The 23328-nt window shown below is 43.6% G+C and overlaps 1 protein-coding gene across 4 annotated transcripts in view; it reads left to right on the top strand.

Moving 5' to 3' along the window:
* Nucleotides 1-968: 968 nt before the first annotated feature.
* The window catches only part of LOC148096931 (glutathione synthetase-like), a 28695-nt gene continuing 6335 nt past the window's right edge, over nt 969-23328 (top strand). Inside the window, exons 1-6 of one of the 4 annotated variants that reach the window (XM_087833337.1) lie at nt 969-1090; nt 16270-16354; nt 16858-16999; nt 19421-19566; nt 19744-19819; nt 22752-22891. In XM_087833337.1, the coding sequence (XP_087689463.1) occupies nt 16862-16999; nt 19421-19566; nt 19744-19819; nt 22752-22891 (500 nt within the window). In that variant the 5' untranslated portion in view covers nt 969-1090; nt 16270-16354; nt 16858-16861. Of the gene's footprint in view, nt 1091-5813; nt 6702-13748; nt 13831-16269; nt 16355-16549; nt 16573-16857; nt 17000-19420; nt 19567-19743; nt 19820-22751; nt 22892-23328 lie in introns of those variants that run through there. The other 3 variants (XM_087833336.1, XM_087833335.1, XM_087833338.1) reach the window with 3 other exon arrangements.

Raw genomic sequence — 23328 nt, forward strand, 5'->3', positions numbered from 1 at the left:
GTGTCTCTGTCACTCTTTCAAGGCTCTGTCACTTTTTTTTTTTTTACTGAAACAGCATGGTAAAGTAGGCCTAGGGTGCCATCTTGTGGCAGTATGTTGTTACTACAACATATGAAATTGTGTTTTTATTGGAAATATAATTCAGCGCCACCAAGCCGCTCTCTCAGGTACAAACTGAACCTGTTTTTTTAGACATATAAATCACTAAACACATTGAAGCTTTTGGTTTTGTAAAAGTGGTTCATAATCAAAATGCACGTTAATCTTTATAAGGTTGAAGAGCAGTTAGCTGTGCATTCATGGATGTCTTTTAACTATTTTTAACAATCTTTTGTCACGATGACATGAACTAGAAACGTGAGCTCCAGGTGAGACGACCAGGGGGACAAAGAAGAGCGGGAACAACTGAGCTGTAGTGGGTTTTTTTACACTGTGCAATATTCACAATATTTCTTCTTATATTCGACTGTGCAATAGACTCACTCAAACGTGCAATCCACAGGTATTCCTATTTATCCATATTTTATTTATTTATATATATATTTATTTATATATATAGTTTTGTCAATTTAATAAATGACAAATTCAAAAGGCATGAACATTTTTTTTTATCGAAAAAATATCGAACTGTGACACCAAAGTATTGAACCGAACCTAACCGTGAATTTTGTGTATCATTGCACCCCTAATAATATATATATATATATATATATATATATATATATATATATATATATATATATATATATATATATATGTATTAGGGGTGCAACGATACTCGTATCAATATTGAACCGTTCGATACAGTGCTTTCGGTTCGGTATGCATATGTATCAAACAATACAAAATGTTTAATTTATTTTATCAACTTTCCTTCTGACGATGCTGTCTGTGTTGAGCGCTCAGTGTATCTGAGCTCGACAGTGCAGCCTAGGCGGAGTAGTCGAACACAGATTCACTGAGCGCAGGGCAAGCTAGCAAGACAGAAGCTAAGCTCTCGCTGCAACATGGCAAATTGAACCTCCCGCACCCTCATTCAGATCTGGCGTTTGGAACTATTTTGGTTTTCATGTGAAGTATGACCCTGAAGGTAAGCGCATCATGGACTAAAGTAAAACAGTATGTTGGATGTGCCACGCAATGCTCAATTACATGGGTGGGAACTAGTGTGTTAGCGCAGTTAGCTCGTTAACGTGTTGGCCGTCCAGCCCCACGCACGGGGTGATCCGCGGTAGCTCGTTAACGGAGATTTGTCGTGTTGTGGCGTTAACGTCATTTCAACGAGATTTGAAATCTCAGCACTAGTGGAACACAACAAATATGACTGCACATTTACGCCGACATCATCCTAGTGCAAAAACAAGTGGAAGTAGAGAAAAACAACAAGCAGGCATGCTACAAACTTTACCCGAGTCATTTAGACAGCCGTTAGCACATGATTCTCCTTATGGGGACCTGATATGTTTAATATGCTGCTGAGAATATAGCTCAGAAGAAGCGTATAGTATAGCTTTTATTTTGGAAAGAGCCATTTCTATAGAGATTGAAAATGTGACGTCATTCAGGGGTAAAACCGCAAAGAATTCTGGGAACTCGTGGCAAGAGGTATTAGCGCACGCAGGCTTTCAGTCACACAGCGATAAAAAGAAACAAAAAATGTCAAGAAGCTGTTGTGTTATTAACTGCAATAGCCGGTCGCATGACAGCCACGGGAAGCCGACGGGTAAAGAGATCGGTTATTATCGGATTAGGTCGTTGAAGAGAAATTGTTCGAGCCATGTTTCCGAAGTAACAAAGAGGCGACGGATGACCTGGATTGCAGCCATTCAAAGACCAAATATAACGTCCCAGAACATCCAGCTCACAGGTTAGTCTGCTTCAAGCATTTCCACAAAGGTCAGTCTTCTGTTGTAGTTAATACGTCATTTTTCATAACATAATTGGTGATATAGGTTACAAGCAAGTCTGGCGCTGAACAGAAATTGTCGCGCTATGCTCCTTTGTTTATTGTGCATAAATAGTGAATTGTCCTGACACAATATTGCGTTTCGCTTCTGTTATTACCATGGTACATTGACAAAAACATATACTTTTATTCACAGGATAAATTTAAATAGATTTTTTGTATCACTAATTGCCCAGTACGATTACAGCATACAATATTATTGTCACTGCTACATTTCTGTAATGAACCAGAAATTATTTCCACTACTAATTAATTACCGTTGAGCTCAAAGGTCCTATTAATGAACGGTTAACGAATGTGTATTTATGAAGACGATTTGTGAGGTAAACTTATGATACGTACAATGGTTCTACACGGTGCATTTCAAGGTCCTGTACCCATCCGTCGGTAAACTGTACCTGGGGCTTGTTGCAGTGATCTGAAGTTACTAAACTTCATGAGTGTATGCACTCACTCCAAGAACCGTATGATTATAAATATGAGCGTGGTGAAAGTTGGGCAGCACGCTGACGTATTTTGTCCACTCTGTGTGCTCGTAAGGGTCTAATCCTTTCACTCCTTTGATTTTTTCCTCGTATCTTTTCTTTGACTTTTCATCATGTCTGTCTTTGTACGGACCAACATTGTTCTCCTTCGTTTTGTACGTTCCTTTTTTGGGGGGCAAAGAAAACCCAAGAATTTATTGGAACCGGAGAATGAATGTTTTGCGGTGCTGCAAATGCTTGCATTTGATGCGGTACTTGGATTGTTTTGCCACGAGTTCCCGGCATGCAATGCGCGAAAGTCACGTGGTCTGTCAATCTCTATATATACGTCTGTGTGGTATATTTATGTTTAAATTCTGCTCTGATTCCCCTTGATTGTATCTGTAACATGCTACTTCTGTCAGTGCTACTGGAAAGAGAATTTCCCGGAGGAACCCACCTGAGGGATTAATAAAGTTTCATCTAATCTAATCTAATCTGAAAATTGTGGACTTTTCAGGAAATGTATTAAAAAAAACTAAAACAAGAGTAAGATGGGACAGTTAGGAGGAAATAAGAAACTCAATTCATTTTATCCATCCATCTTCATCCGCTTTATCCGAGGCCGGGTCGCGGGGGCAGCAGCCTAAGCAAAGAGGCCCAGACCTCCCTCTCCCCAGCCACCTCCTCCAGCTTATCCGGGGGAACACCAAGGCGTTCCCAAGCCAGCCGAGAGATATAATCTCTCCAGCGTGTCCTGGGTCTGCCCCGGGGCCTCCTCCCGGTGGGACATGCCTGGAACACCTCACCCAGGAGGCGCCCAGGGGGCATCCTTGTCAGATGCCCGAACCACCTCAGCTGGCTCCTTTCGATGTGGAGCAGCAGCGGCTCTACTCTGAGCCCCTCCCGGATGGCCGAACTTCTCACCCTATCTCTAAGGGAGAGGCCAGCCACCCTTCGGAGGAAGCTCATTTCCGCCGCTTGTATCCGCGATCTCGTTCTTTCGGTCACTACCCACAGCTCGTGGCCATAGGTGAGGGTAGGGACGTAGATCGACCGGTAAATTGAGAGCTTCGCTTTTACACTCAGCTCCCTCTTCACCACGACGGACCGGTGCAGTGTCTGCATTACTGCAGCTGCAGCCCCAATCCGTCTGTCAATCTCCTGCTCCCTTCTCCCATCACTCGCGAACAAGACCCCGAGATACTTGAACTCCTCCACTTGGGGCAGGAACTCATCTCCGACCCGGAGTGGGCACTCCACCCTTTTCCGGCTGAGAACCATGGCCTCAGATTTGGAGGTGCTGATCCTCATTCCCGCTGCTTCACACTCGGCTGCGAACCGCTCCAGTGCGAGCTGGAGGCCCTCACCCGATGAAGCCAACAGAACCACATCATCCGCAAAAATCAGAGATGAGATTCTGAGGCCACCAAAGCGAAAGCCCTCCGCCACTTGGCTGCGCCTAGAAATCCTGTCCATAAAAATTATGAACAGAACCGGTGACAAAGGGCAGCCCTGGCGGAGCCCATCACCCACCGGGAACGAGTCCGACTTATTGCCGGCAATGCGAACCAAGCTCTTGCAACGGTTGTATAGGGATCCAATGGCCCGTAGCAATGGGCCAGACACCCCATACTCCCGCAACACCTCCCACAGGACACCCCGAGGGACACGGTCGAAAGCCTTCTCTAAGTCTACAAAACACATGTAGACTGGTTGGGCAAACTCCCATGCACCCTCAAGTATCCTCGAGAGGATGAAGAGCTGGTCCAGTGTTCCGCGACCAGGACGAAAACCGCATTGTTCCTCCTGTATCCGAGGTTCGACTAGCGGACGAACTCTCCTTTCCAGCACCCTGGCATAGACTTTCCCAGGGAGACTGAGGAGTGTTATCCCCCTGTAGTTGGAACACACCCTCCGGTCCCCCTTCTTAAAGATGGGGACCACCACCCCGGTCTGCCAGTCCACGGGTACTGCCCCGATCTCCACGCAACATTGCAGAGGTGTGTCAACCAGGACAGCCCTACAACGTCCAGAGCCTTCAGGAACTCGGGGCGGACCTCATCAACACCAGGGGCTCTGCCACCAAGGAGTTGTTTAACTGCCTCAGTGACCTCGGAAATTGGCGGGTCATTCCCCTCATCCCCAGACTCTGCTTCCTCCTCGGAAGACGCGTCAGTGGGATTAAGGAGGTCCTCGAAGTATTCCTTCCACCGCCTGACAATTTTCTCAGTCGACGTCAGCAGCGCTCCTCCAGCACTATACACAGTGCAGGTAGAGCACCGCTTTCCCCTCCTGAGACGCCTGACGGTTTGCCAGGATCTCTTCGAGGCAGTCCGAAAGTCTTTTTCCATGGCCTCTCCGAACTCCTCCCACACCCGAGTTTTTGCTTCAGCCACTGCCCGAGTCGCATTCCGCTTGGCCTGTCGATACCTGTCGGCTGCCTCCGGAGTCCCACAGGCTAACCAAGCCCGATAGGACTCCTTCTTCAGCCTGGTGGCTCCCTTCACCTCTGGTGTCCACCATTTGGTTCGGGGATTACCACCACGGCAGGCACCAACCACCTTGCGGCCGCAGCTCAATGCAGCAGCTTTGGCAATGGAGACGCTGAACATGGTCCATTCGGACTCAATGTCCCCCGCCTCCCTCGGAATGCTGTTGAAGCTCTGCCGGAGGTGTGCGTTGAAGATCTCGCGGACTGGGGCCTCTGCTAGTCGTTCCCAGCACACCCTCACTACACGTTTAGGTGCACCAGGTCTGTCCAGCGTCCTCCCCCGCCACCTGATCCAACTCACCACCAGGTGGTGATCAGTTGACAGCTCAGCCCCTCTCTTTACCCGAGTGTCCAGAACATATGGTCGCAGGTCTGGTGATACGATTACAAAATCGATCATCGACCTACGGCCTAGAGCGTCCTGGTGCCACGTGCACTTATAGACACTCTTATGTTCGAACAAGGTGTTCGTTATGGCCAAACTGTGATTAGCACAGAAGTCCAATAACAAAGCACCGCTCGGGTTCAGATCAGGGAGGCCGTTCCTCCCAATCACGCCCCTCCAGGTCTCGCTGTCGTTACCCACGTGAGCATTGAAGTCTCCTAGCAGGACAACAGAGTCTCCAGGTGGAGCACCTTCCAGCACCCCCCCCCCCTCCCCCCCCGGGACTCTAAGAAGGCTGGGTACTCCGAACTGCCACTCGGCGCATAAGCGCAGATGACAGTCAGGACCCGTTCCCCGACCCTAAGGCGCAGGGGGAAAAAACCCAACGGCAGCAAGCCGGGGGGATATTAGAATACCCACCCCAGCCCGCCACCTCTCACCAGGGGCAACTCCAGACTGAGACAGAGTCCAACCCCTCTCCAGGAGACTGGTTCCAGAGCCCAAGCCATGCGTAGAGGTGAGCCCGACTATATCTAGCCGGTACCTCTCAACCTCACGCACTAACTCAGGCTCCTTCCCCACCAGAGAGGTGACATTCCATGTCCCTATTGCCAGTCTTGGCAGCGGGGGGTCAGTCCGCCAGGGCCTCTGCTCCTGGCCGCCACCCGGCACACAATGCACCCGACCCCTATGGCGCCTCCTGCGGGTGGTGGGCCTGCGGGAGGATGGGCCCATGTCTCCTCTTCGGGCTGTGCCCGGCCGGGCCCCATGGACTAAGGCCCGGCCACCAGACGCTCGCCCTCGGGCACCCTCCCCGGGCCTGGCTCCAGGGCGGGGCCCTGGTAACCCTATCCCGGGCAGGGTAAACTGTTCCCTCGATGTTCTTTTCATAAGGGTCTTCTGAATCGCTCTTTGTCTGGTCCCTCACCCAGGACCAATTTGCCATGGGAGACCCTACCAGGGGGCAAAAGCCCCCAGACAACATAGGCCCTGGGATCCCTGGGACACACAAACCCCTCCACCACGATAAGGTTGCGATTCACGGAGGAGCAATTCATTTTAATTAAATAAATTGTTCCCATATGTCTATATGCTGTCAAACTGGCAGTAAGAAACATGGTTTTAAATAGCTCTATATGGCATTACTAGCACTTCGACCTTCAGATCAATTTATTAATGGAGAGGTCACAGGTCAAATGTGACATATGTTTATACACTACTTTCTACATGATGACAATACACAGCACACTTTTAAGAGTCATACTTCCTAAATTATAAGGCTTTTTGTCAATTTTTGACCAACAGATCATGACACTCACCTTGAAGACCTCTGTGGATGTTGGGTGAAATCAAACGGATTGGTCACATGAGCCCACACTACGCCCCCACAAGGTTTTTTTTATTTTTTATTTTTGTATCTGAATTCATTAAAAAAGTTTTGAGTTATCCTATTTACAGACAATAAGACAGAATATCAGGCACAGATGCAAACACTAACAACCTCCCTGGCAGAGGTTATGTCAGACCTTCCCAAAGTGTGGGGCCCGCTCCCTAGGGGGGGCGCAGAGCCATTGCAGGGGGGGCGCGGCATGAAAAGGGAAAAAACAAAACAACGCTTGGACACTGCTGGCACGGGGCGCCCACACAAACGCAAAGCAGGAGATGAAGCATCGCTGAATATGCTTCCAAACCAACTTTATTCTAAGCCAAAGACTAGAAAATATGGTGAAGCATATCTTCCTTTGGCTTCACCTGCACAAGTGCCGAGGTAGGTCTCCCCTGCAAAATTGGTTTTCCCTGCGTCGGGAGCAAGCGCTGGGCTCTTCAAATCATGGACAAACAGGATCCCACATTCTTGATTTTTAGTTCACAAACACTTGTTGTAATGACTAACTACTCCTGACATTTTGGAGATGTTTGCTCTTTATACAGTAAAGTTACAGTGGGATACAAATAATATCAGGCTGATCCTGCCACGATTTGTTCCCCGGTTCAAATCACAGACAAACAGTATCCCACAGCTGTTAATGTTTTTAAACCCATTTTGCACAGAGAGGCATTTAAAAAAAAAAAAAAAATGTATTGATAGCAATGTTGAATATTATTACACAGGAAAAAAACAACTACATGTAAAATAATTACACCGTGACGCCTCTGACTTTGTAAATGGAAGGACAGTAACTGCGTGTTTATATGTAAAACCTGAAGATAGAGACAAAATACTGTTAATCTGACTATCTGCCATTCTGCAATTCCTCTCATGTAAGCAATAACGTGCGCACAGCGTGACGTGAAAAAAGACACATACCTTTGACCAGGGGCGATTTTAGCCCATTTTTGGGGGTGCTTCAGCACCCCCAAAATGAATCAAAGCACCCCCAAAGATTTCTTCCTTTTTTTTTGACAATATTTGCTGTTTGTGTGACACACTACTAAAAATATAAAAAGCATTCAGTACTTGGTTGAGACGTAAGATTTTAACAACAAAAGTATACATAACCCCTCCCCCCTTCCAAAATGGGTTGTTCCAGCTCTCCCCTGCTCTGGCTCTAGCGCTCTTGCTGCCAGAGCGATGTTGGCTGAGACGCAGTGGAGCGGAGGTGTAAGTGCCTGGCTTAAAACAGGACATATTAGCTGCATTTAACCTTCAGTTACTCTTTATATAGTTAGGTAGGAGTCAGACCATGTTTCTTTTTAGCTGAAAAGCATTACACCAGGTAACCTGCAGTGTTGAGAACGTGTTTTCCCACGATGTTTGCTACCCTATAATCCGTCCTGCTCTGTAGTAAATTCAGCGACATTTGACCATCGTGTTGCTCCCATTGAAATGTATATAACCTATTTAAAATCTAAAACTTAAAATTGTCCGTAGCCTACTGTTGTTACCACTGTCCTGTTTGAAATGGATACTAACTAGCTAACTGACTGGATGCCCATTAACCTTATAACTCCTGTTGTGTGTGTGTGTGTGTGTGTGTGTGTGTGTGTGTGTGTGTGTACAGAGAGACAGCTAGGTTCATAATGGATATAAGGAAGTTTTTTCAAAAAAAGGAGCCACATTCAGGTAAAAGTGTAAAATCAAATGGTCCGTAAATCAAGAATAATGTTGGATCAGTGTTTCAATGTTTATATCTTGTATTGGTTGTTCATGTGGTTTAGTTATTTTCCTTTTGGTTGAAAGTACACTGAGAGAGGACTTTTTGTTAGTGATCTTAATAGTATTTTTGTTCATTTTAATGTAATTTTTCATCTAATTGAATATAATCTATTTGTGTATGATTGTTAGTCCAAAGAGGGAGAGAGGAAAGAGGGGAATGTGAGGAGAAAGTACAAGGTCAGGAAGAACCAGGTAAGAAAACAGACAGGGAACAGTGACAGGCACAACAGAAACTGTTAAACTGACAAAGAGAAGAAACCTGATTTTACTTACACAATCTGGAAGTTGTGTCCTCCCTATATTAAAGCTGCTATACAGAATCTGCAAAACAAACTGGGTTGAAACATTTTTGACCCTCTTTAACAACATTCCAACATAACATTATAATTGATTGGGGAGATTAAAATTAATGATATATTTTTATGTAGTTCAGCCACAACTCTACTAAAACCTCAGCCAGTAATAGGTAGGCCAACTTTTGGACTGTCCAGCTGTCTGTATGTCTGCTGCATTACATACATCACATTTGCACACTATCAGAAAGAGCCAAACAGCCCTGGTGGAGTGAGGAGCTGTAAAGAGAAGCAGATGCTCTATTTATATTCTAAAAATGTTTTAAGCTAGCTTGTTTCAAAATACTGCAGCTTTAAATGTTTTCTAAAAGCACACATACACTTATCAGTGTTTCTCACACTTTTTACAGTGTGTACCACCTGATAAAAATGTCAAGCTCTCCCAAGTACCACTATGAAAGCATGAAAGTCATAAATCTTACAACACAAAATTATTATTATTAAATGAGTAAAATTAGTATCTGCAGTAAAGATTTTTTCATACATTGTATACATTCTACCACAGGCAAAGTTGCCTCCATTTTTATAGTTTTTATTAATATTTTGTAAAAATTTATTTGTAATAATTTATTGTTTTGGGAGTATTTTTTTATGTATCTGTATTATATTATACATACACATTAAAAGTGAATCTCTGTCCAAAAATGCACTCAGTTTACTTTTTACTCACTATGAGCATCATTCATTATTCTCCCCCAGTAATTAAGGTTAGGATATGTATTTTTTTTTTTATTCCAATCCATTCTTCTTTTGCAGCATTTAAATAACCTTGATCTGATTTGATGGTTTTGTTACAGACTTTTCAAAAAAGTGTTTTGCTTTTCTTTCACAAATGTGGGGATTAAATTGTGTTAAAATGTACAAAACAGTGATGTCATGTTTTGTGACGAGGACCCAGGCACAGAGAGACTTGATGAATTTAAGAATCTTATGATTTAATAAAGAAATTTGCAGACTTGCACAGAGATGGTAAAATTATGATGAGTGATAACGGAGATGAAGACAACAGACAATGAGGACAGCGAGAAACAGGGGTTTAAATGCACCAAGGAGACAGTTATAGAGATCTCGGGACAACTGGAGACATTTAAGGATGCAGGGACTGATAGAGACAGGGAAGAAGTCTCATTGTGACAAGTAAAGTTTATCTTGCCTGGCTGGGCAGCTCTCTGGGTGCTCAGCACTCCCAAAGCTCTGATCCTAGAATTGCCCCTGCCCGCCACAATATGAAACAGGGAAATACCGCCGTGTAATCCATTTATTTCAACAAAGTAACTGTATTCTAAATACCACCTTTTTAAACGGTAACTGTAACGGAATACAGTTACTCATATTTTGTATTTTAAATACGTAACGGCAGTACATGTGTTCCATTACTCCCCAACACTGGTCAAGTATCTCTGCTCTATATAAGGTTCAGGCACGTGCGGGGGGGGGGCCTAGAGGGGCTTGAGCACCCGCCCCTTTTCTGATGGGTGCCCAAAGTGCCCTTTTGTTGAGGCAACTTTTTAAAAAATTTTTTTTATTTTTTTTTAATGTGTGTGTGCGTGCGGAGTCCTGTCTGTGCCCCTCAACAATAATATTTAACTGTTAATCACAGTTTTGCTAAATAAAAGGATCTGGCTTGCATCAGTCACATGATCACTGTCGTGGTTTTGCAAGGCAAGGATTCAAGCGACACCTTGTAGAGCACTCAAACTCCGACCTTTATTATCTACTTCCTGTTTCCGCCCCCCCTTTCACAATAAAACAGGTTATACTCAAACAGATTACACCACATCCTCCTTTCGCTGAAAACATCAAACTTACAAGAACATTTACTGCATATATGAAAACTGTACTTTTTTTTCTTAGAACCTTTCATAGAAACTTTTGTTTCTCTTCAACCTTTTTTCCTTTACTTTTAAACCCATGTTTTTCTTTTTTGTTTTGTTTATTTTCACAAGTCCAGTCTTTGTGGTTTTTTGAAAACCCTGCCAGCCCTAGTTCTGACAGGACCTGGGTCTTCTGTCTTAGGAGTCAGAGTTGTAGCCGCCGATAGGTTTGAAGCAGGCAGGGCGTTCTCTGTTGGACTGACAGGTGTAATTGGGGTTTGTAACTTTGGAGTGGCATCTGGCAATGGCTGGAGGTGATGCCTATTTCTCCTGATGGCTCCTGAAGGGGTCTCTACAATGTATGAGCGGTGTGTGGAGTGAGAGGAGATGACAGTCCCTTCACGCCTAGTGTCTGTAATCCACACTGGTTGTCCCGGTGAGAGTGGAGGAAGTTCTGTCACACGATGTCTCCTGTTGTACGCAACACTGTCCTTCATCACTCTCTCTCTCTCGCTTTTGTCAACACTGTAGCCTTGTTGGGCAGGCTGGGATTGAGCAGAGAAGGAAGCTGGGGAACTGACGTGCGCAGTCTTCGTCCCATTAGTAGTTGCGCAGGGCTATATCCATTAGCCAGTGGGGTTGCTTTGTAAGCTAGAAGTGCAAGATATGGGTCTTTTGCTTTCTTTAGCAGACTTTTCACAGTTTGGACATGACGCTCAGCCTCACCATTGCTTTGTGCAAATCTTGGACTGCTTGTTACATGCCTGAACCCATAGGCTGCTGCAAAGTCTTTGAACTGTTGGCTTGAAAACTGAGGTCCATTGTCACTGTAGAGAAACTCTGGAATCCCATGTCTGGAAAAGATTGATTTTAGATGCACTATAACATCCTCCGATCTTGTGGGAGTAAGTTTGGCTATTTCCACAAATTTAGAGTAGTAGTCCACCAGAAGCACGTAGTTGCTGTTGTTAAACGTAAAAAAGTCTGCTCCAACTTTTTGCCATGGTCTCTCAGGGAGTTGGCTTGGCATTAAAGGTTGCACTGGGTTGGTACGCTCTTTGATGCATATGGTGCAGTTTTTCACAAGTTCATTTGCCCACTCAGACCAGGCCACCATACTGTCTCGCTGGCTCTCTCTCTGCATCTAGACATTCCCTGATGTCCCTCGTGTAGGGCAATGAGGACAGAGTGGCGCATAGCAGTAGGGATCACTAGTCTGGTGCCTTTCAGTAGCAGATTGTTGTGTACTGTTAAGGTGTCTCTGTGTGGCCAATATGCTTTAATTGGGCCTGTGAGATGGCTGTATTCTGGCCAGCTGCTCTGACAAAAAGCCATGACATCTGAGCATATGCTGTCGGTTTTAAGCTGTTTCTTTAACTGTGTGATGTATGTCGAGGTAGCAGGCATGCATTTGACTATTTCATCCACATATATATTTGTGTCATCCAGTAGTTCAGCTGTAGCCTTAGAATCAGGGTCTTGGTTAACGGGTGCACGTGACAGTGCATCTGCTGTGAGGAGTGCTTTGCCTGGAGTGTGTGAGATGGTGTAACTGTACCTCATGAGCCTTAGGCGGAACCGTTGGATTCTAGGTGGAAGCTCGGTTAGAGCTTGCTGTCCTAGCAGGCTGATGAGTGGCTTGTGGTCAGTCTCTGAGGAGAAGTGTCTCCCGATGAGAAAATCTTTGAATCTTTCACAACCCCATGTTAGTCCAAGCGCCTCCTTCTCCACCTGTGCATACCTCTGTTCTGTTTCCGTTAAAGAACGAGACGCATATGCAACAGGTCTCCATTGCTCTCCCTCTTTTTGAAATAGGACTGCTCCCAATCCATAGGAGAAAGCATCTGCAGACAGTTTTACCTCTTTGTTTGGGTCATAGAGTGCAAGAATGGGAGTTGACGTCAGATCGCCTTTCAGCTGATTGAATGCTTTTTGCTGTGCGCAGCTCCAAACCCACTGATTTTTCTTCGAGAGCAGGTCTCTTAGGGGCTTGTCTTTTTCGGCCAGTCCTGGGATGAATTTGCCTAATTGGTTAACCATCCCGAGAAAGCTGCGCACTTCACTGACGTTTGATGGCTCTTTCATTGCTGTGATCGCTCTAATTTTGTCTGGGTCTGGCTGTACTCCCTCCGCAGACAAAACGTGTCCGAGGAACTTCACTTCCTGTTTGTTCAGGTCACATTTCTCCAGGTTTAGTGTGACACCGGCCTCTTGCAGTTTATTGAGCACTGTGTACAGCCTGGCGTTGTGCTCCTGCTGATCCTGTCCCCAAATGAGGATGTCATCCATGTGACAAACCACACCTGGCAGCCCATTAAGGATCACTGACATTCTACGCTGAAAATGTTCTGGGGCTGACGCTATTCCAAAGGGAAGTCTGTTAAAGTGGAAGCGCCCAAAGGGTGTAATGAATGTTGTGTAGTGTGCTGACTCTGGTGACAATGGAACCTGCCAGAAGCCTCTGTTTGCGTCTAACTTACTGAAGACTTTTGCTCCCGCCAGGGATCCAAGTGTCTGTTCAACCGAAGGCAGGATGTACTTTTCTCTGCACACTGCTTCATTGAGGTGAGTGAGGTCAACACAAATACGCACAGAGTCGTTTTTTGTTGGCACTGGGACCATACCTGCACACCATTCTGTTGGTTCTTCAACTCTGCTGATTACTCCCATGGACTCCATTCTTTCCAGTTCGCGTTTCACCTTTCCTAACAAAGGGATGGGGACCCGTCTTGGTGTGGCCAGGGAAAAAGGCACAGCATTGGGTTTCAACTTAATCGTATGAGGTTGTTGCATTAAACCTAATCCCTGACACAGCTTTGGGTAGTTCTCATTCAACACATTCATGTCAATACTGTCAGCTCTACACACAAGGTTCAGCTTGACACTTGCTGGCCTGCTTAACAGTGCTATGTGCAAATCTTTGATAATGTACACATTTTCCTGTATTTCCTGTTCACCTTTGCAAATTGTTTCTCTGCTCATACCCAACACATCAAGTGGAGTACCACCTGGACCAAACAGTGGTCTATCTGGTTTACTTAACTCTGTCTCATTTTGGTTTATGCAGTAAAACATCTGGCCTGGGATAACAGAGACGTCAGGTCCTGTGTCTATCTTCAATCTACCTTTGTGGTTTCTGATAGTAAAGTCTGCATACCAAGGATCTGAACCTGCGTCTACAGAACCAAGGAACACAGGTGTATCATCACTTTTGTCTGTTTCTATCACATGCACAGATTTAACAGATTTACACACTTTACTGAAGTGTCCTCTTTTACCACATGAGTGACATGTTGCATCTTTTGCTGGGCATTGTCCTTTACCATGCGCAGGGGTTTTCCCACACCTGTAGCATGATCTCCCATTTGGTGTTTTGTCCTTTGTTGTGCATTTACGTTCTCTTCGGGGTTTGAATGTTGAATGCTTTTGTTCCCTGTGCTTCGCTGTCACAGCATCTATTTCCATCTTATTTTCCCCTCTGATGTCTGTCTGTTGTTTTTTGATGACTTCAGACTGCCGGGCCTGATTAACCGCTTTCTCCAATGTCAAATCTTTGTCCATTTGAAGTCTCTCCGCTAAGCTGATGTCCCTCAGACCCACGACGAGGTGATCTCTTATTAACTCATCGTGCAGTGCACCACAACTGCAGTTTTCAGCTAAAGCATAAAGTGCGGTGACAAACAAGTCAACAGTCTCATTAGCTTGCTGTGTTCTTTGATTAAAGCGGGCTCTCTCATAGATAATGTTTTTCCTGGGAACAAAGTACGTATCCAGAGTGTCTCTTACTGCTTGGTACTGCTGCCTTTGTATGTCCGATAAAGCTTGCCCTCGGAGGATATCATCTGCTTCATCCCCCATGCAGTAGATGAGTGTGTTTACCTGGTTAGCCTCTGAGCTAAGGTGCAGGTTGCTTGCAAGTCGAAATCTTTCAAACCTCCTTATCCACTTTTCCCATTGCTGTGGCTTTGAGAAATCAAACAGCTCGGGAGGCTGGATGGTGAATGTGGCATTCGGGGGTAAGTTGGCGTTAGCATTATAGCCGCCGTTAGCTTGCTGGTGGGGAGGTGACGTGCGAGGCTGTGTAGCTGTTGCGCTAGCTCCCGCTTCTTCGTCCGACATCTTATCGTCTGGAGAAAAACTCTTTACCGCTCCCAAAGCCGCTTGCTGTCACTCCCCGATGACAAGGCTCTTACTGCGATCCAACTTCTGACACCATGTCGTGGTTTTAGGCAAGGATTCAAGCGACACCTTGTAGAGCACTCAAACTCAAACCTTTATTATCTACTTCCTGTTTCCGCCCCCCCCTTTCACAATAACACAGGTTATACTCAAACAGAACACCACAATCACCATTAACCAATGATCGCCCTGGTTACGAGCCGGGAACGAGCTCACAAAGAGCACGCACATTTTTTGCGGTCCGGAGCTGTAGGAGAAACACAAATTAACTCAGAGACACAGACTGATGCGACAAAACCAGTAAGTAGGTGTACAGCGTACACTGTAGTCTATAGCAAACAGGAGTATTAGCTTATTATGTACACGTTGGTAAGCTGTCTTGTTGCAACTGATGAACTGAAACAAATGAGCGGGCTGTGTGTGCAACAGCGTGACAAACATTACCTGTCCTTTTATTAACTGCACATGTAGTGCTGGTCATAGCTGCTGGCTACCTGTGTAAGGCTGTCATGGGTCTGCAGCTCTGTCACCGTTTTAGGGAACATATTTAGTTTTAAAGTAAGTTTCCGGGCTTTTCCTGCCTTTCTGGAGGGATTATATTTCACTAAAAAAACGATCTAATATGCATGTCCACATAATTATGCATTATTATAATCATAATATATTAAAAAACACACGCTGTATTTTAAAGAACATACATTAAGAAGCAGATTATATTAGATTTATATTTTAAATAAGACAAAATTTGGATTTTACAGCAGTAAAATTATTGTATCTCTACAGTTTAAAAATGTAATAAGCTTTGCCCCTGCACAGAGTGGATAGTGAAACAAATGGAATCATCATAAATACATTATTTCATATTTATTACTTCTCCCTCCTCATTGCTTTATTATTGTAGCTCTAGTAATAAATAATAATGTAAGGATTCTGGATCAGCACAGTGATGCCCATAGTATATACAGTATTCTGAAGAAGGTCTAAAATGTCACTGTGTGTGCGTGCATGTGTGTGTTTTATTTAGATGGATTTTTTTAAAATAATTATTACTCATGATATAACATTGTCCAGACATGCCTGGTAAGGACATGAGGCGGAAACAGTAGGAGCTGTGTGAGGCTACTAAAGGCAGTGCTATAACATTTTTCTGTCATCATTTTATTATAGATTAAGTGCAAGAGTTGTTAGGTGTGGATAATTAGATTATAGTTTATTGCAATAGCAGGTTGTGCTTTGTTCTCACATAGACAGCAAGTGGAGAGTGATATATGAAATGATGGGATGGAAGGAAGAAGAGAAGCAAAGAGTGATTCACAGGCAGAGCCTAAATTATTTCTCACAGTTTTTTGTTGCTTTATGGTTCCAAGCACTGTCACCAATCTTTGCATTTTGTTATTATCTCATGACACTTGTTTAATCAGCTACCATCTCTCCTATGGACTTTTTAATGTCTACAGTCTCAGACCAGCACAGCCCTGCCCTCCAGCACTATCAGCAGCAGGAGCAGCAGCAACCCCTCAACAGCAACATTGTACCCATCAGGTAAAACATCGGCTACGTTTACTTTGCCTTGTTGCCCATATTAGATTCTTGATGAATGTGTGTTGTTGGGTGGCAGTCTTAATCGCTCTCTGCATAAGTGTGAAAGTATTTGATGAGAACACAGTCCAAAGGAACCTTCTAGGTTGATAGCTAACTAGCTTCTACTACCGGTGACTGCTAACAGACGGTGTTAAACGACCTGGTTAAAACTTAAGCAGGTAAGTTAGCCACATGTGTTGTTTTGATGTTATAAACTATCCTATAACACGATTATTACAGAAAAGAAAATATTTAATGTATTGTTTAATGTTACTATCGATGTATGACGTGTTTCATTGTAATTATTGTTATTTAAATATAATTTATTTTAGTATTTATGCTTGTGTATTGTGTATATGTATATGTGTATCATTTAAAGCAGTTTAGGAAATTTAAGTGATGAGTAAACACTGTGGTAATAACGTTAGCAGTAATAGTAATCTTATTTGGTTATCCTACTTCAGGTGAATGACAATGGCGCAGGGGATACCAGACGAGATGCTGATGAACTCGGCTTTGATAAAAAAATTGGCAGAGGGGGCAAAAGACTCAGCTGTTACACAGGGTGTCCTAATGAGGCTCCAGGAGACCCCCAACTCATCTGAGGTGCGAATTATACACACATGTAGCATGTAGCGGTTGTAGCATTGAGGGGTGGCTGTAGGTCAGGAGGTAGAGCAGGTCATCTACTAATCGGAAGCTTTGATCGTGGCTGGCTGCTCCAGTCTGCATGCCAAATGTCACTGGGCAAGATACTATCCACAGGTTGTGTGAATGTGTGTGAATGTTAGATAGAAAACACATATAAAAAGTATATAAAAAAGTGCCCGTATGAATGGGTGTGAATGGGTGAATGAGGCAAGTTGTATAAAGTACTTTCAGTGCTTAGGTACTTTCAGTTTGCTAGAAGCACTTTCACTGGTTTTTCATTGTTGGATAATTGTTAGTATAGTTATATAATCTTAAAGAGGGAACGTGTACTTGTGAAACTCGTTTAAAATTTGCAAGTCTGCTCATGTATGATTTTGAATCGTCTTATTATATTCGTTCTTGCCCCACCCAACAACTGCACCTGAAAGAGTAAAGCTACAGACCATGAGAATACATTTCCTCAAAATATTCATTCAGGGGAAGACGCTACATATTTGTAACATGTAGTGTATATTTGTAATATTATACTTTTCCTGGTGTTAGGTTTAGTGAAGCCACGTAACAAAGCACGTTCCCTTGTTGCTTTTGGATTATGGAACTACTGGGAACATGTTGACTGACTGATTCTTAAACAAACAGGTAACCAGTGAAGGGAGGCTAAAATTTCAGTAATCTGGTCTTGCGTCTCTTAAGCCATTAATAGGTAACCTACAGTATTTTAGACCAGCTGCAAACGTGTAATAGTTGTCATATTAAGACCAATGCACAGTTCTCCTGGCAATGGACAAACCCAGAGTCGTCCATCGGATCGCCAGACGGAGACTTTTGGGAATATAGCGTATGACCAATTGCAGGTCTTTAAAACAAAGGGTTAATTCAGTCATACCGAACTGAATGAGACTGACATTAACAACTGATTTAATCTGTTTGTCCAGTTTTAGCTGAATGTGATTGAATGGCCATGAGCAAAGTAGTGAAGTAGTTATACTTTAAATAAATGCTTAAACTAGGGATGCACCGATACTGGTATCGGGTATCGGCCTCGATACTACATTTTCTAAAGTACTCGTACTCGTTAAAAGTCCCCCGATACCGGGGACCGATACCACGGTCTGAGACCTGTCTATGTTAGAGCGGCATGTAAGGGGTTAATCACAGGCGCCGAGTGCCCGCCCCGAGTGCCCGCCCCCAGGCCCCGGCTGCAGCTCAGAGCTGAGAGAAGGGCAGGCGAGACAAGTCAGCCGCGAAAACAAAGGCGGACTGCAAATTGTCCTCAGCGAAATTGTCCAGAGGAGGCTCAAAAGGTAGCGCATTTAACACAAGCAATTTAATCAAGCACCAAAATCCTAACACGACAACGAGTACAAAGAGTTTACCCACGCTTATTTACCCATGCTTATTAGCACAGAGGAGCATAGCTGATGCTATAGCAGTGGGACGGAAAATAGTTGGGCATTTTAAACATTCCACCTTAGCCTACTCCCGCCTCGAGGACATTCAGGGACAGCTCAACCAGCCAATAAAGAGACTGCAGCAGGACATACAGACGCGCTGGAACAGCACGTATTAAGTGCTCCAGTCCCTCATTGAGCAAAAGCGAGGGCTGGGCGTATCCGAGCATGAACTCCCTGACTATCTCACCGCTCACCAATGGGCTCTTATGGAGACGACTGTTGCCATCCTCGCCCCCTTTGAGGAACTAACTAAAAAAGTGAGCAGCTACGACGCACTAGCCTCTGATGTCATCCCAGCTGTGACTGTGCTAGTGAGACTTCTAAACAGAGAAACAGACTAACAAATTTAAAATTAAATTTTGTTTTTTATAATTATTTATTCTGTAATATGTTGCATACAACATGCTTTTCATTTTAAATAAATGTTCTTAATTCCAAACTAGTCCCTTGTTGTTGTTTTTTTGTTAAATTATAGGACTAAAGCTGTTATCTGTAAATTTAAATCATGTTTTTATTAAGTACTCGGTATCAGTATTGGCGAGTACTGAAATGCAAGTACTCGTACTCGTTTCCAAAAAAGTGGTATCGGTGCATCCCTAGCTTAAACTAAAAAAAAAAGTAAGTAAACATTTTTTTCAGCATCTTTAACAGAATTCATATGTTAGGTAATAAGCCTCAACAACAGAGATCACATACCAGTGGAATGTTAAACCGTTGCTGATGAAAAGGCCGTGTTGAATGTGAAGTCATGTTAGGAATTTGTTCTGCCTTAGGGCAGAGGATTTCAGAGAGATCTTTATTAAGCCCGTGTTTTGAGTCCATAAGCCATCTCCAGTGTTTGTCCAACAGGTTTGGGTTTTTTTGTTTGTTTTGTTTCCCCTGGTCAGCACTCTTTCCTCACATTTTACATCTTGTTTTTCAGGTGGTCTCCTTTGCTCCATTCACACTGTTCCCCACACCTGTACCCAAAGCTGTATTCTCCCAGGCTCTGGCAGTGCAGACACACTACAACACCCTGGTGGACAAGATTAGTCAGGATGCAGATTTCCTACAAGAAGCTTTGGCTAGGTAGGATGCATTATGACCTCATGTGTGTGGTTTGGAAGAAAAAAACTCTTGGCAAAATTCTCATTATTGTCACAGTCTCTGAAGTCTGTCTTCAAATGACCCGTTAGTTTAATTCAAAATGAATACACTGTGATGAAAAACCTGCTGACAAGATTTTAACAAAGTGTCTGTTTACAGCACCATCGCTGTGGATGATTTCACTGCAAGGTTGTTCAAAATCCACCAACAGATCCTTAAAGAAGGCAGGTCACAGGTACGTCAGCACAGCCGCGATGACACTGGTGTTAGGGGGGAGCTCAGGAGGCAGCGTCTGCCAGTTGGAAGGTTGGCGGATTGATTACCCAGTTTGTCCAGATTCCAGTTTTCTTAGGCAAGATGCTGAACCCAGAGTTTCCCCCAGTGCATCCAGTGTGTGCGAAGTTAGACAAGGCAGTTTGGATGCGTTTGTGTGATTGGGTGAATAGGGTTTGCAGTAAAAAGCTCCTTTCAGTTAGAGCAAAGTGCTGCACAATTATCATTCCATTTACCATCATCATTTTACTTGAGCTGTTTGGGCTCTAAGGCCTTGGTGTGTTGCTAAATCCAACAAAGCTGTTTGCTTGCACTCAATAAGGATTCAAAAGTAGTGAAAAGAAAGAGTGTATAAAAAAATCAAACAGTTTCTAATTAAGGAAGATTGGATTTCAAATAGAGTATTTGTATAGCGTTATTTTTGTGCCACTATTCTGAGCGCATGTAAAAAAAATTTGCAGGTGCAAGTGTTGCATTTTGAGGAGAAATGTATTTTGAGCGAAGAAAAGCTGAATTTGAGTGAACAGAATTCATTGCTGCGTGCAGAAAATGTATTTCAGTGTTTGCTATTATTCACACACACGCACAATAGCAGCCCCTCTCGCTCAGTTTTTGCATTTGCGCTTGCTCGCAATGTGTTGCTCGCACTCTCAACATTTCTGCCCGTGCGCGCTCAACTCTTTCTCTACACCGTTATATTTGTGCCACAAAACCAGCCAATCACAGACTTGGATGCAAAAAAAATCTGATTGGCTGTTTTGGTCTCCAATCAGCTCGAAATGACGAGATGCAATATCCCAGAATCCATTTTGTCCAAAACTCAAACGAGGCAGTTGCGGAGAAACACGGTGTGGCGGAGTTTGAAATATTACTCTTTCTGGGTCACAAAATAAACTTTTAAGATATTTTCATGTCAGAATGTTTCTGTGTAAACTTCAAATATCTGCTCGATTTATCAAGACATCACATATTTGCATAAGTGCTCTAATGTTTTCGGAGATGCCTGTTACCCACCAGCTGACCGGGTGGGCAAACACAAACATAATATATAAGGCTGAACTGACAAAAAAATCACCGACTACACCACCAGGTATTATAGGAAAACCATAAAGCCTTTGAACTAAAACAAACACTGTTGTGACAGTGACGTACACTGTCTTGTTGGTATATATGTATGATTTGTATCACCTTAATGTTTTCCTCTCACCACATATCAAAACTGATATCATGAGCAGCATTTACAGCTGTGGCTCTAGCAAACATCAGCTGATACTAGAAAGTAATATTAAAAAACAGCTGATCAAGCTGCTGTTGTTTAGCGCATCCGCTGGTTTCCTCTTTCTGGCGTAAAGTGGGCGATAAACAAACAAGAGAGACGATCAGCTGATCATTGATCAGTTTCATGATTGAAGTAGCAACAGGAGAGGGAGGGAGGGAGAATGAGGGGAGAAGAGGCAGCTGTGCAGCAAAGACAGAATAACTTCAGCTTTGTGTCTTTTTTTTTCATCGTTGCTGAAGTTTGGGACGAATCGCGTTCCTTTTCCTTTCAATACGGATGTATTGTAATTGTTCCAGCCCAGAGTTGATCATGACCAATTGGCTAATCCACCACCTTTCATTGTTTATACCGTTACAAAAACAAACAAACATAAACATGAAAAATCACCATCGGCCCACGGGGCAAATGTCCGGTATGCCCAATGGCCAGTCCAGCTATGCGGTCAGCTGGTGGGTAACAGGCATCTCCGAAAACATTAGAGCACTTATGCAAATATGTGATGTCTTGATAAATCGAGCAGATATTTGAAGTTTACACAGAAACATTCTGACATGAAAATATCTTAAAAGTTTATTTTGTGACCCAGAAAGAGTAATATTTCAAACTCCGCCACACCGTGTTTCTCCGCAACTGCCTCGTTTGAGTTTTGGACAAAATGGATTCTGGGATATTGCATCTCGTCATTTCGAGCTGATTGGAGACCAAAACAGCCAATCAGATTTTTTTTGCATCCAAGTCTGTGATTGGCTGGTTTTGTGGCACAAATATAACGGTGTAGAGAAAGAGTTGAGCGCGCACGGGCAGAAATGTTGAGAGCGCAAGCAACACATTGCGAGCAAGCGCAAATGCAAAAACTGAGCGAGAGGGGCTGCTATTGTGCATGTGTGAATAATAGCAAACACTGAAATACATTTTCTGCACGCAGCAATGAATTCTGTTCACTCAAATTCAGCTTTTCTTCGCTCAAAATACATTTCTCCTCAAAATGCAACACTTGCACCTGCAAATTTTTTTTACATGCGCTCAGAATAGTGGCACAAAAATAACGCTATATATTTGTAGAATGAACATCTTGGGTCATCACTGCAGGTGTGAGGTTGTGTTAACGTTTACAGGAATGATTTTTCAGCCTATCTGTTCCTTTGTGGTGTTGGCTGTTTTGGGTTACCTGCACCACTGTGTGTTTTCACCATGAAAACCTTTCTATCTGGCTTCTTTTGGGGCCATTTTTGGAGGGAATTTTTTAAAAAGTTGGAAATGGATTGATGATGCAGGCTCTTTTCTTTTTGGGCTTCGTATGCTAGCCATTAAATCCTGAGAGATTTCTTATGAGAAAGAAAGACAGGGAACGACAGGGAGGAGAGGGGTGAGAGGCAAAAGCTATATTTTGGCTAAAACTAAAATCTTGTTTCAATTATCAGCTGTTTTGCTTTATTGCTTGACAAAGTTCTTCACAATTTTCTAAAACTCTGAAAATTCTCTGAAACTCTGAAAAACTCATAGAATGAAGAAAACCATTAGGTTCTTACAACAGTGTAGCTGGGACCATAAAAACCTATTAATGGATTATAAAGTGACCAAATGCTGCAGCTGGGATTCTTTGCCTTTGTTACAGTCCATTGTGTTGGGTCTCAATCGGTCTGACTACATGCTGGACCAGAGAGAGAATGACACGCCTTCGCTAAAGCAGATAGAGATCAACACCATTGCTGCCGGTGTCGGAGGCCTTTCATCGCACACGCCAGATGTACACAGGTAAGCAGGTCATTTATGTGTCCCCCATATTCTGTAGGTTAGCCACTAGAACTCAGCAGTAAGAGTGATCATGTTGGCCAAGACCTTCAAATATATTTACTGTCATCTTTATAGCCACCGTTTCACACAGCTGCTTTACCTTATTTTTTTAAAAAAAGATAAATAAAAACCCCACATTCCTTTATTTCCCCTTCAGTTGACACCAATCTCTTTGCTTTGCTGTCAGTAGGTTTGGGATTTAATACAGCTATAAACAATCTACAGGGTGGGCCATTTAAATTGATACACCGTAATAACATGGGAATGGTTGGACAAAAGTCCTGTTTGTGGCACATGAGTATATGTGAGGGGGCAAACTGCTCAAGATGGGTGGTGACCATGGTGGCCATTTAGAAGTCGGCCATCTTGGATACAACTTTTGTTTTTTCAATAGGAAG

The sequence above is a fragment of the Neolamprologus brichardi genome, chromosome 20, assembly GCF_056152115.1.
Source record: "Neolamprologus brichardi isolate AB-2024 chromosome 20, ASM5615211v1, whole genome shotgun sequence".
Classification (NCBI taxonomy): Eukaryota; Metazoa; Chordata; class Actinopteri; order Cichliformes; family Cichlidae; genus Neolamprologus; species Neolamprologus brichardi.